Genomic DNA, 13,055 nt, shown 5'->3' on the forward strand with positions numbered 1-13,055 from the left:
GACTTACGACGAGACCAGCGCTTCGCACACTCGAACACGTGAGCCCGGGAGCTCATGAAAATGCACACATGGGAGTTAAGCTGTGGGGCCCGAGACGCTGCATTTCCAACGAGCTCCCGGGTGTTGCGATGAGGGCGCTGACCACACTTGGAGGAGCAAGATGTGGTTCTTTTTCCGATAGTCTCACAGCTTCCCGTCTCCCAACCCTTGTCATCCCTTCCGTAAGGCTCCCCCATGGCACTGGCCATGTCCTCTTGTGTGCATCCCAGCTCAGCCCGGGATAGGGGCCTGGCTCAGCACACTCTTCCGCCCATTGGTCTCTGTTTCCCCTACTAGACTGTAAGCTCCTTAGAAACAAATACTGTATCTTGTTCTTCTCAAGGATCCCTAGCTCGGTGTCCAATGCCTCTTAACCCCCATATCCACTCCATCACCCACCCAACTCAGATGCCCCAGATGGCTCTGAAAGGGGTTCACTTCCCTCTCTCTATCCCACCCCGGGGCAAGCCGCTGCTGCTGCCTGCAGCCTGGTCCGGGGCCACAGCCCCCTGGGGCCCCTCAACCCAAGTACAGTGCAGCCAGAGGGATCTTCTCAAACGCAAATCGGAGTTTATTTTTTTTTCAGATTTATTTATTTGAGAGAGAGAGAGAGTGCACACGCACAGGGCAGGGATGGGCAGAGGGAGAGTGGGGGAGAGGGAGAGAGAGAGAGAGAGAGAGAGAGAGAGAGAGAGAGAGACTCTCAAGCAGACTACCTGCTAGCACAGAGCCTGACATGAGGCTCGATCCCATGACCCTGAGATCACAACCTGAGCCTAAATCAAGAGTCAGACGCTTAACTGACTGAGCCACCCAGGTGCCCCGCAAGTCAGATTTTAAAATGAAGGAAGCCCCTAACGTGCTAGGCCTGGGCCCAGGCTGGCCCCTGCCTGCTGCTGGGCTGGCGTCCCTCCCCTCGCTCTTCTCCACACTGCCCTCCTTTCAGATTCTCGTGCTCATTATGTTTCCTTCTGTGGCAGGGCCTTTGCACAGGCCGTCCACTGCCTCCCGGGAAGTCAGTGGTTGCCCCTCCCCCACATCTGAGCTCAAGGACCACTTCCTCAGTGAGATTCTCAACCTCCCTGACCTAGTCCAGTGGCCCTGTTATCAGTCCTTGTCATACCCGTAAGTCAGATGTGTTTTTTTGTGGCACTGGTCATAGGTGAACTATTCTTTTCCCTAAGAAATTCCACATATCCTTTTGTGTCATAAACCACAGCAAGTAGAACAAAAGCTGGGCTCCAGTTTAAACCAACAGACCTGTACAGACATATTTATTTATCTGATCTTAAAGGAATTTTATTCAAGAGATCCATCAGACTGAAAAAAACACCTGTCCCCAGAGAAGACCTAAATATTTTTCCCATCTGGCAAAACCAATTAGCGTCAAAATATTTGCCTTTATTTCTTTTTTAAAAGATTTTATTTATTGGGCATCTGGGTGGCTTAGTTGGTTAAGCGTCTGCCTTCAGTTCAGGTCACGGTCCCAGGGTCCTGGGATCCAGCCCCGCTCAGGCTCCCTGCTCAGTGGAGAGCCTGCTTCTCCCTCTCCCTATGCCCCCGCCCCCCGCTCGTGCTCTCTTTCACTCTCGCTGTCTCTCAAACAAATGAATAACAGATGTTATTTATTTATTAGAGAGAGAGCGAGAGGGAGAGAGCACAGGCGGGGGGAGCAGCAGAGGGAGAGGGAGAAACAGGCTCCCTGCCCGATGCGGGGCTCGATCCCAGCATTCTGGGATCATGACCCGAGCTGAAGGCAGACGCTTAACCAACTGAGCCACCCAGGTGCCCCGGAAGTATATTAATTTTATTTCGAGTGTACGGTTATTATTGTAGCTTGGAGATTGGAGCGGGGGGCACTGAAGAACCACTCCAAGCTATCCTTTGGTGCCAAGGCTCTGTGGTCTCCGAGTCCAGTCCCGCAACTAGCAGAATCCCAGAGGAGACCACTAGAGGGCGCAAGGGCTTCAGTCTCCGTCGGAGGGGAGGAAAACCAGGTCCAGACGGGGCGTGTGGGGTCTGGGACCCTCCCTGCAGTGTCCAGGGGAAAGCCCAGAAGTTGACAGGCAGCTGGCTTGGGGAATCCGAATCATAGGGACGGGGCCGTTCCAGAGGCCGCTGTTCAACATCCATTCATTCAACGCTTCCTGAGCGTGTTTGAACCCCAAACCCGACACCGAGGAAGGGTAATCGCCGAGAGCGAGAACTGATCGTTGGCATTTCTGGAGATAAACTACTTCCAGAAGCTTTTACGATTCCATTATCTCGTTTGATCTCGTTTGATAAGAAGTGTGCCCAGTGGGTGGCTCAGTCGTTAAGCAACTGCCTTCGGCTCAGGTCATGATCCCTGGGTCCTGGGATCGAGCCCCACGTCGGGCTCCCTGCTCTGCGGGAAGCCTGCTTCTCCCTCTCCCACTCCCCCTGCTTGTGTTCCCTCTCTCGCTGTGTCTCTCTCTGTCAAATAAATAAAATATTAAAAAAAAAAAGTGTGCCCAGTGGGAGCTGCAGATAATAAAGCGGAGATTCGGAGGGCTGGGCGACTGCACCGGCTTACCGCGACTCCCTGCGGGAACGCAGGCGGAGCAGGAGCAGGTGTGGCACCTTCCCCGGTTGCCCTGGCGACCGGCCGGCAGTCACGTGACGGGGGAGCGGGGCGGGGGGGCCCGCCGCGCCTCCGTGCCTCAGTGCCTCCGTAGTCGGGCGGCGGTCACGTGTCGAGGGCTTGCCGGAAGTGGTGTCGGCCCCCGGGGCTCCAGCGTCACATGACCGGCTCCGGGACAACATGGCGGCGGCCGTGGTGCGGCTGCGGGGCTGAGCGACCGTGGGTGCAGCGGGCTCCTACCAGGGGTGAGGGGAGGCCTCAGCCTGGGAAGGGGGGGGTCGGCCCTCCCCACCCCGCTCCTGTCCCCGGCGTCCCTCGCCGCGCGCTGTGTCTGCAGGGACGGGGAGGCATGACAGGCAGGGCCCGGGTTCCATACCAGCCGTGCTCCGTGCTTCCGGGCAAGCGCCTGCGGGTGTCTGGGCGCACCTCCCTCGCCTGGGTTCCCTCCATCCTCCTTTCTCCAGCCTCCTCCCCTCGCAGGTGGGATCGTCGGTAGGACCGGGGACCATGTCCGGGTCCGACACCGCGCCCTTCCTCAGCCAGGCGGATGACACGGACGACAGGCCATTGCCCGGCACCCCGGGGTTACCGGGGTCCCTGGGGAACTCGAAGTCCGAGGATCCCGAGGTCCCGGACGGGGAGGGGCTGCAGCGCATCACCGGCTTGTCTGCGGGCCGTTCGGCTCTCATAGTGGCGGTGCTGTGCTACATCAACCTCCTCAACTACATGGACCGCTTCACGGTGGCTGGTACTGACTGCTGGGAGGGACGTCAGACTAGGGGAAGGGAGGAGGGGTCCCGGAGGTGGGACTGCCTCGCCGAGCCCATCCCGAGTCTTCTTCCCAGGCGTTCTTCCAGACATTGAGCAGTTCTTCGACATCGGAGACAGCAGCTCTGGCCTCATCCAGACCGGTGAGTGGAGGTCCCTTTCGGGCACAGTAACTTTTCTTCCTTTTCCGCCCCAAATGGGGTTACATGCCGGCATGCCTGGGGCCTCGTTAATAGAGGTAGGGTGGCCAGACTTAGTGGAGCGGGGAGATGGCCCTTATTCTGCTCTGGGCTGTCCTGTTCAGTTAGGATACCACATTTTAAAAGGCAGTCAGTTTAGTGTAATGGTTCAGACAGACCTGGGTTTAAATCTCAGCTTTCCACTTACTCAGTGTGATGTTAGGCGAGGCCCTCAATCTCTCTAAGCCTCACTTTCCTTGTCGGTGAGATGGAACTAGTAGTAACCCAGAGCACCTCAGAGGGCTGATGTGAGGATTATATGCAAATTAATTAATGCCTGTAAAGTGTATGGTACTGTGTCAGGAGCATGGTAGACACCCGATAAATAATGGCAGTAGGGGGTGTCTGGAATGGGGAGAGTTGAATTTTACTTGTTCGAAACCTTGGGATTTATGGGAGAGGCAAAGCCAAGGCCAAATCCTCTTTTCCTTCCTTTACTTCTTGAACATTTCTGAGCACTTACTCTGTGCCAGGCCCTGGAGGAAGAGGTGATAACATGCACAGAACTTGGCCAAGACCTCTTACGCCCATCTAATCCTTCCATCAGCCAAAGAGTTGGTGGTGGTATTATTTTATAGAAAAAATAGTACTGTCTCCATTTTTATAGAGAAACTGAGGCTTAGAGAAGAGTTCAGGCTTGCCCGGAGTCACACAAGTGAGAGGAGAGGAGTTTGAGATAAGATCTCGAAGGGTTCTTTGCTCTGCCCCAGACCAGAAAAAGGACCTCAAGGTATTTAAGATAAAGTCTAGAGGAACGAGAATGGGATCGTAGATCAAGGTCTGCAAAGCTTTAAGAAGTTGTTGAGTTAGAGGAGAAGTAAGTCTTTGGCAGTGCCGTTCGCTTTTTCATTCAACACATGTTTACTGAGCAACTGTTTTGTGCGATGCCGTGTGTTCAGTGATGGAAACACAGCCGTGACCAATACAGGCTAGGCCCTTGTCTTCATGGAGCTGACGTTCTGCCGGGAATGACAGGGCACCAGTCCTTAAAAACCTAAACTAATAGTGAGATTATTTTTTGGTGGGAGTATTTTGTAAAAGAAAACAGTAATTGTGATAAAGAGAGATTGAGTACGTGGGGGTTGGGAAGGTATCCGAGCTGGAACCTGAAGGTTCTTTGACACTCAGGCGAGAGGAGAAATGTTCCAGGCGGGAGGACAGTGGGTGCCAAAAGTCTGAAGATGATATTGGGCTTGGCAGTGGGGCCACTGGGATGCAGAGAAGGGGGAGTGGGTGAGCACAAGATTGGAGAGGTAGGAAGGGGCTAGATCAGTTAGTGCCTCACGGGCCATGGTCCGGAGTTTGGATTTTGTTCTTGGCTGGATGGGAGGAAGTGACGGGTCAGCCATTCATTCCACGATGGAAGGTTTGAAAGATGCCAAAGATGGGGCTGGACTTCTCTGGCTGGAAGCTCTGGTAGTTTCAGGGTTGGGAGTTAATCCTGGCCCCCTTGCCCTCCTTGAGCTGGGGTCAGGGTGGGCCAGGGGTCCTGGGGCTGGACTGTGACTCTCTGCTTCCCCTCAGTGTTCATCTCCAGTTACATGGTGTTGGCACCTGTGTTTGGCTACCTGGGTGACAGGTACAATCGGAAGTATCTCATGTGCGGGGGCATTGCCTTCTGGTCCCTGGTGACACTGGGGTCGTCCTTCATCCCCAGAGAGGTGAGGCCCCATGCTGGCTCCTGCTTCCGCCCCCCCCCCCACTACCCATCAGTCTTTGTTGCTGCTCTTTGGAGTCATTGCAGACTGGGCCTGGGGAACTTCTGTACCTCCCTGGGTCCGTGCCACCCTATATCCCCTGCTTGTCTGAGTTAATCTGTCTACCCCATCCTCTCCCCTGTTCTTCTAGAACATTCTTTTGTCCCTCACCCCCTTTTCCCCCGACCATTGACTCCTTCCACACCACACCTCAACACTCACAGTTCTGTACCACGGAAAAGACCTTACCTGGATTGTCTCTTCTCCCTCTTCTCCTTCCTCGTCAGACTTCCCACAAGACCCCCCCTGACCCAGCTCCAGTCTGGGTGAAGGAGCAGCCAGGGAGAGGCTCTCACTTTGCTTGCACTTCCTCTCCTCCCACTCACCCCGGAGCACTGCCGGCCAACCTGCCCCCACCACTCCATTGCCAAAGTCAACAGCGATCTTTTGGTTGCTAAATGTAGCTCCTACTTCCTAATCCTGCTCTTGCTAGATCTCCTAGGAGCCTCTGGCTCTATTGACCCACTTCTTCCTTCTGGAAACTCTCTTCTGACTTCAGTGATGCCGCGTATGCCACTCTTCTGGTTTTCCTCCTGCCTCCCCGGCTACTGCTTCTTTGCGCCCTCCTCTGTCTGTTCCTACTCTCTGCCCTGGAAGTCTGTCCCTAGCTGCAGGCACTACACACATACTCTCCTTGGGTGATCCTACCCTGTCCTTAGCCTCAGGCGTCTTTGGTAGCCAAATAAACCTCTGCCTAAGATCCTTATTCACCACTGGGGTGGCCTGCGTGATAGAAGTTAAGATTTATTTTGCACCTGCTGGGTGCAGCGTATTGAATAGAACTTGTAATGTCCAATCCTGGCGATAGTTATGTGAGCAAGTTATTATTTTCCCCCTTTTGCAGATGAGGAATCTGAGGCTCAGAGAGGTTAAGTTGCTTTCCCAAAGTCACAGCTAGTAAGTAGTGGAGCCAGGATTCAGGCTCAGGTCTGTCAAGCTCAGGCCTCCCCCACCATCCCTGCCGCCTCTCCAGAGCTGGCTGGCAAGGGAGGCTGGGAGGCTGGCTGCAGGGTGGGGTGCCACCTCCCCCATGTTTCGTTTCCCAGCGATTCTGGCTGCTCCTCCTGACCCGGGGCCTGGTGGGGGTTGGGGAGGCCAGTTACTCCACCATCGCACCCACCCTCATCGCTGACCTCTTCGTGGCAGACCAGCGGAGCCGGATGCTCAGTGTGTTCTACTTTGCTATCCCGGTGGGCAGGTGAGTGGGCCTTGGGCCTGGCGGGGGGTGGGGGGCGGGGGGCGGGGCACGGGAGGCAGAAGGACCTGGCGTGGGGCAGGACTGACCAGCTGTCCCCTCTCCTCTCCCATCCCCTCTCCCCAGTGGTCTGGGTTACATTGCAGGCTCCAAAGTCAAGGATGTGGCCGGGGACTGGCACTGGGCTCTGCGGGTGAGTGTGGACACAGCCTGGGGGAAGGTCAGCAATGTTCTCACTGATTCTCCCTTTCTTACCTTCAGACAACCCCCCTTTTTAAGGCAGTGTTCACTCTGCCAAGCCTGGGTAGGAAGCCTGGCTGCCCTCACCATGAAGCCATGTGCTAGACAGAACTCTTGGTTGTGGGAGACAGGCGCCCCGTAAAACTGTAAGCCCCCAAATGGGACTCTGATGGCTCTTGTAATGGAGTCCCAGGGTGAGCTTCAGGTAAAGCTGGATCCAGGACTCCCACTTCGTCACGGGAATTCAATCATCCTTTTTCTCAGCTCCACTTTCCTCTGTATTAATTTCATTCTCAAGCAAGTGAAATCTCCATGCGTTTATCTTCCCGTTTAGAAACTTCGGCACCCTGGATCCTTGAGCAATAGTCCTGGATGGTATCTGATTAGATGAACGTGGGTCACATGCCCACCATTGAATCAATCACGGAGGCCAGGGAGGTTAACATGACTCGTTGGCCAAGTCTGGCCTACAAGCCCCGCCCTGTTTGAACTACATGGATTAAGAGAAGTGGGAGGAGTAGTTTCCCAAAAGGAAATTAGGGTGCTGTTACCAAAGAGGGAGCAGTTAGGCTTGCAGAAACAGGGGCCTTTGGTGGCATTTGCCCCTCCCTCGGAATGCAGGCTCAGTGCCCGCCCGTGAGCAGACAGCTGCCGGAGATTTGTGGCCTTGGGGCCCGAGTTATACACCGTCACTTTCTCCCAGCCCCAGGGGTTCAGTGTGTCACTGTCTGTGCCTGTCCTGAAGCCCACTCTTTCCCCAGGTGACTCCAGGTCTAGGGGTGGTGGCTGTTCTGCTGCTGTTCCTGGTAGTACGGGAGCCGCCAAGGGGAGCGGTGGAGCGCCACTTGGACTCCCCACCCCTCAGCCCCACCTCCTGGTGGGCAGATCTGAGGGCTCTGGCAAGAAAGTGAGTTTAGTTCCATTCTAGCCCAACATCTGAGGTCCCCTGGGGGGAGGCCCTGCTTTTGGGTTTGAGGTTTACAGGAGAGTGGTTGGTCTCTGTTTTCTGTCTGCTGATGGGCCCCCCAAGGCCAGGCATTCAGTCACCACTGCCCCCTTGTGGCAGCTGCTTGAATTACAGGCCCAGATCCGGGGGAGCCAAGATGGCTTCCCTACCCAGGGTCCTGACCTTACTAAAATAAGCCAGGGAGGGAGAAGAGAGGTCCCCTACCCTGACACCTCAGGAGTGTCAGTCTGACGTCCTCTCTCCCAACTGTCTGCAGTCCTAGTTTCATCCTCTCTTCTCTTGGCTTCACGGCTGTGGCCTTTGTCACGGGCTCGCTGGCTCTTTGGGCTCCTGCGTTCTTGCTGCGTTCTCGTGTGGTCTTAGGGGAGACCCCACCCTGCCTTCCTGGAGACTCCTGCTCTTCCTCTGACAGGTACCAGATGGGGGTGAGGCTAGGTGGCCTGCAGGTGGCAGGGGATGGAGTGGAGAGAGTCGTTAATTCAGACTCAGGCTACTTCCTCTCCCAGTGTCAGTTTCCTGGGCTGGGAAATAGGTGATGGATGGGCTGATTTCTTCTCCTCGGAGCTCTATGACCCATGGGATCCTTGAATAGACCTGAGTTGTGCGGGTGGCTGGGATGGACCATCTTCTTCTCCAGGCTGTGGGGGTGAGGCGAGGGGGCTTTGCAGGCAGAGGGACTGGCCCCCATGCCCCTCCCCCTGCCCCCAGCCTCATCTTTGGGCTCATCACCTGCCTGACCGGGGTCCTGGGTGTGGGCCTGGGCGTGGAGATCAGTCGCCGCCTCCGCCGTTCCAACCCCCGGGCTGACCCACTGGTCTGTGCTGCTGGCCTCTTGGGCTCCGCGCCCTTCCTCTTCCTGTCCCTTGCCTGTGCCCGTGGTAGCATCGTGGCCACCTATGTGAGTAGCCAGCAGCTGTCAAAGGGGGTGTTCTGGGTCTGGCGTGCACTGGGGTAGGACTGGGGTGCACTGGGGCAAGACTGGGGGTCAACCAGGGTAGTGGTTTGGAGACAACTTGAACCAGAATGCCTGGTTTTGAATCTTAGCTCTGGCTCTTCCCAGCTGTGTGACATTGGGCAGCAAGTTAACCTCTCTGTGCGCAGTTTCATCATCGGTCAAATAGGAATAGTAGCTTTGTCTCACAGGGGTGTTCTGAGAATTAAATTAAATGAGTGAATAGTTGGGCCTAGTACACAGTATACCCTCCATGTGTTCGCTCTTCTTGTGATGAGACAACCCCCCTCCCCCCCACCCCGGTCTTCTCCTCCAACCCCCCAGATTTTCATCTTTATTGGAGAGACACTGCTGTCCATGAACTGGGCCATTGTAGCTGACATCCTGTTGGTGAGTACGTGGGTCACTGCAGGGTTAGCCCAAAGGCTGACGGGAGCAAGAAGTGGGGGCAGGAGGCCTCGCTTGCCTTCGTTGTAGCCTTTACCCCTTTTTCCAAAACCCAAACCCAGACTGACTTCAGAGTCAGCCCCAGATGGGCCTGTAGTCTGGGCCTTCACCCCATTCACACCCCTGAGCTGGGGTTCCCTCTGGCCCCGTCCTTGCGCTCTGCCCCCTCCTCTCCCCAGTACGTGGTGATCCCCACACGACGTTCCACTGCCGAGGCCTTCCAGATCGTGCTGTCCCACCTGTTGGGCGATGCTGGGAGCCCCTACCTCATTGGCCTGGTGAGCACTGCCCCTCGGGTGGGCCTGGGGTGGGGATCGGGGGACCCTGCGTTCCTGGCACCGGCCCCCGGCCTGAGCTGGGGCTGCCTTAGCAGGAAGGACTGACCCCAGTGAGGTGTCTGTGCTTTGTGCCAGGCCCCACTCCCCGCTCACCTTGGGCCGTCAGCCAGGCAGGCCGCGTTTTGTCTTTGCATGTTCCGCAGTGAGGCCGTGGGGCTTTCCCTGGCCCTCCAGACCAGCCCTCTCTGTCGGTCCCTGACTCCTTTGTTCTTCTGGAGCTCGGGGGCTCCCGCGCCGTGACTCATGCTCCTGACTTTCCTTTCCTCGTCTCCCTGCAGATCTCCGACCGCCTCCGCCGGAGCTGGCCGCCCTCCTTCTTGTCCGAGTTCCGGGCCCTGCAGTTCTCACTCATGCTCTGCGCCTTCATCGGGGCTCTGGGCGGGGCCGCCTTCCTGGGCACCGCCATCTTCATCGAGGGGGACCGCCGGCGGGCCCAGCTGCATGTGCAGGGTCAGTGGGGCCTTCCCTTTGTCCACCCGTGGCTCCCCACCCGACTTCACGATACAACTGGCTTGTCCGTCTGTCTATCTGTCCCGGCCTGTGTCCCCGGCCTCTCAGCCCACAGCCCTTACCCCAGTCAGCTTTGGGTCTGCCTGTCCACTGAGCTGACGTCCCACCATGCCCCCAATTCTGGTGGCTCTGCTGCCCCATCCACTTTCCACTGCCTCTCGGTCCCCTCCCTGGCTTTGTGTCTCTCTGTCCATCCAGCCCTGGCTCTGACCTCTCCCCTGGGCAGGTCTGCTGCGTGAGGCAGGGCCCACAGATGACCGAATCGTGGTGCCCCAGCGAGGCCGCTCCACCCGGGTCCCCGTGTCCAGTGTGCTCATCTGAGGGGCCGTCGCTCGCCAGCCTGCATACCTACCACGGCTGGCCCCGGGCCCACTTGGAAGGAGCCCAGGCCCAAACCCTTGGCCTGGCCCAGCTTCTAGGAGTGGCCTTGGGCCACGTTCCAGCTCCCACACTACACAGACAGCAGCCAAGGGCGGGGGGGGGGGGGGGGGGGGGGGGGGGTCCAGGAGAGGGGCTCCCCTCCCCTGGAGCAGCCCCAGGGGCTTGGTGCTATTTGTAACTGAATAAAATTTGTAGCCAGAGTCTGAGTGCCTGCCTGAGTCTCTCTGGGTGTTACTGACCTCTGACTGGTAGACTGCTGGGGATGCCCCCTCCCTAGCCCCAGGACTCCCGGGGCTGTGAGGTCGCTCCTGTGGGACCTTGGGCAAATCCCTGTCCTCCTGGGCCGGGCGAACAAGAGTGTGGAGGGAGCTGGCTCAGTATGACTGTGAGTCACGCCCGTGTTCCCCTGGAGCCCGCCCCTCTTGGCAGGCCAGCTAGGGTAAGGTGGGGTGGGCACTGCCCTGCATCGCGCCCCCCCGCCAAGGATTCCCAGAGGCAGGGCCTCCCTCCTGGCTGCCGCCTGGAGCTGTGGCTGTGGAGGCTGTGGCTGTTGGCTGGCCTCTAAGTGTCTTGCCCTCCTTCTCCTGGTGGGAGTTGCTCCTTGTCCTGGAGGGCAGCAGACCCCTCGTGAGGGCCTTGGGGGTGGCTCCTCAGGCCTCTTCCTCCCCCTCCCCACTGGCTGGGTGGGGGTGGGAAGGGGGCGGGCGCAGCCGGCGAGCCCGATGATTTCCTGCCCTCGCCCGGGCTCACCACAGTTTCCTGCCGCAGGCGGGCAGGCGCTGGGGAGCAGCAGGCGCCTAGCCGAGGGGCAGGTAGGGCTGGGGCGCAGGGGCTGCGCAGGGGCTGCGCAGGGGTGACCGGTGGCCCAGAGCCTGGCCGGACTGCCCTGGGATCCCCGGTCTTCCCCAGCCAGCGCTGACCACCCTCCCCCCGCCCCTGGTGCCGTCCAGCAAGGGGAGGGGGCCCAGGGAGGGCCCAAGGAGGGCGCAGCTGCCCCCCACCGCCGACTTCCAGGCTGGTGCCCACTGGGCTTCTGCGCCCCTGCTGGCCCAGCCCTCTCCGTGCGCGTGCGGCAGCTCGGCCCTTGAGGGCAGGCGGCGGGGCCGAGCTCTACCCCCGCAGATGGAGGCCGTCGTCCTCATCCCCTGCGTGCTGGGCCTCCTGCTGCTGCCTCTGCTGGCCGGAGCGCTGTGTGTCCGCTGCCGGGAGCTGCCCGGTGAGTGGGGGGGCTGCCCGCGGTGCACCTGCAGGGGTCTCCGGCCCTCCTCGACCCCTCGCTCCCTCTTAGCCGTCCCTAACTCTACCCTGCGCGTCTGGGACCCGAGGGCCCTGCACTCCCGCCCTCTCCCCTGTCACCTCTCGTCCTGCCTCACCGGCTTCTCTTCCCCAGGCTCTTATGACACGGCGGCCTCTGATAGGTGAGTGGCCCGTGGGCCCTGTGTGGCCCCGGGGATGGGGACGGGAGCGGGGGGCGTCTCCGGGCTCTGACCAAGCTGTGTCTCTCCTTCCAGCCTGACCCCAAGCAGCATCGTGCTCAAACGGCCTCGTGAGTACCTGGAGGGTCCCCTGGTGTGTGAGAGAACGTGTGCCTTTGTTCAGGGTCCCCCCGCCCCAGTGGCTGCCCACATGGCCTCGACCTGAGCTGGGGACGGGGAGGGAGATGGGTGTCCTCGGGCCTGTCCAGGGCATGGGACGGTTCATGGGGTTAGTCTGTCCATCGAGGCCTCCGTGAGGACAGGCGCGACATGTCTGGACCCATTCCTTGAGCCTGGTCCTGTGTCCTCAGCCACAGTCGTGCCCTGGCCATCAGCCACCTCCTACGCTCCTGTCACCTCCTACCCATCCCTGAGCCAGCCGGACCTGCTCCCTATCCCGTGAGTAGCATCCCCCCTTCCAAATCCCCCCCTCCTTCCCCCCTCACCTCTGTAGATTGGCCGGGTGGGGGTGTCTTTTTTCCCGGTTGCCACCCCTCTTGCCCCAGAGCCCCACCCGGGCATGACCTCTGACCTTTGACTGCCAGGAGGTCCCCCCAGCCCCACCACATGCCGTCTTCCCGGCAGGACTCAGAGGGTGGTAAGTGCGGAGCCGGGGCTCAGGGGGCTGGGGCTGGGCAGAGGACGGATCCCACCCGAGCTGACTCAGCTTCCCTCTCGCTCGCTCTCCGAAGCCAACAGTGTGGCAAGCTATGAGAACGAGGGTACGTCGGGGGCCCCGGGGGCCCTGCTTGCGGGGAGGCTGGGGCCTGGCCCGGGCCCTGTTGATCACCGTGTCGCTACCCCAGAGCCCGTCTGTGAGGACGAGGAGGAGGAAGAGGAGGACTATCACAACGAGGGCTACCTGTGAGTGGCCAGGTCCCAGGAGGTGGGGGAGGGGGTCGGGGGGGGGGGGGGGGCGTGGGCCCCGGGCCCCCCTCGCCCCCCCCCCCCCCCCCCCCCCCCGGCTGCCCCTCAGGGAGGTGCTTCCCGATAGCACGCCAGCCCCCAGCAGCGCTGTCCCACCGGCTTCTGTGCCCAGCAACCCCGGGCTCCGAGACAGCGCCTTCTCCAGTGAGCTGGCCATTCCCGAGTCTGGGCGCGACCCCTCTGTGCTTCCCTGCCCCGTGGTTCCCCTGACACCTGCC

The 13,055-nt window shown here is 59.3% G+C and overlaps 2 protein-coding genes across 7 annotated transcripts in view; both read left to right on the top strand.

Annotated features, from left to right (window-relative positions):
• The first annotated feature begins 2,765 nt into the window (after window positions 1–2,765).
• SPNS1 (SPNS lysolipid transporter 1, lysophospholipid) lies at window positions 2,766–10,635 on the top strand. Of its 3 annotated transcripts, none has more exons than XM_025853804.2 (13): window positions 2,766–2,886; window positions 3,122–3,389; window positions 3,487–3,552; window positions 5,173–5,309; window positions 6,452–6,603; window positions 6,727–6,793; window positions 7,602–7,747; window positions 8,064–8,219; window positions 8,516–8,705; window positions 9,084–9,149; window positions 9,386–9,484; window positions 9,823–9,994; window positions 10,281–10,635. In XM_025853804.2, exons 2-13 carry the CDS (start codon window positions 3,149–3,151, stop codon window positions 10,373–10,375), a joined length of 1,587 nt encoding a protein of 528 aa, XP_025709589.1. In that variant the 5' UTR covers window positions 2,766–2,886; window positions 3,122–3,148; the 3' UTR covers window positions 10,376–10,635. The 3 variants fall into 3 exon arrangements, with proteins under 3 accessions (XP_025709589.1, XP_025709590.1, XP_025709591.1); XM_025853805.2 differs by having other exon boundaries at window positions 2,810–2,886; window positions 3,106–3,389; XM_025853806.2 differs by having other exon boundaries at window positions 2,816–2,886; window positions 3,185–3,389.
• A 552-nt stretch (window positions 10,636–11,187) lies between these two features.
• LAT (linker for activation of T cells) overlaps window positions 11,188–13,055 on the top strand; it is a 4,216-nt gene continuing 2,348 nt past the window's right edge. The window contains exons 1-8 of one of the 4 annotated variants that reach the window (XM_073888192.1): window positions 11,189–11,651; window positions 11,724–11,853; window positions 11,947–11,981; window positions 12,222–12,309; window positions 12,456–12,508; window positions 12,603–12,632; window positions 12,717–12,774; window positions 12,887–12,981. In XM_073888192.1, coding sequence (XP_073744293.1) covers window positions 11,558–11,651; window positions 11,724–11,853; window positions 11,947–11,981; window positions 12,222–12,309; window positions 12,456–12,508; window positions 12,603–12,632; window positions 12,717–12,774; window positions 12,887–12,981 — 583 coding nt within the window. In that variant the 5' untranslated portion in view covers window positions 11,189–11,557. Of the gene's footprint in view, window positions 11,652–11,723; window positions 11,854–11,946; window positions 11,982–12,221; window positions 12,310–12,455; window positions 12,509–12,602; window positions 12,775–12,886; window positions 12,982–13,055 lie in introns of all 4 variants that reach the window. The other 3 variants (XM_025853828.1, XM_073888191.1, XM_025853827.2) reach the window with 3 other exon arrangements.

This window comes from Callorhinus ursinus, unplaced genomic scaffold (assembly GCF_003265705.2).
Source record: "Callorhinus ursinus isolate GAN/ISIS: 27379988/994484 unplaced genomic scaffold, GSC_fseal_2.0 scaffold87, whole genome shotgun sequence".
Classification (NCBI taxonomy): domain Eukaryota; kingdom Metazoa; phylum Chordata; class Mammalia; order Carnivora; family Otariidae; genus Callorhinus; species Callorhinus ursinus.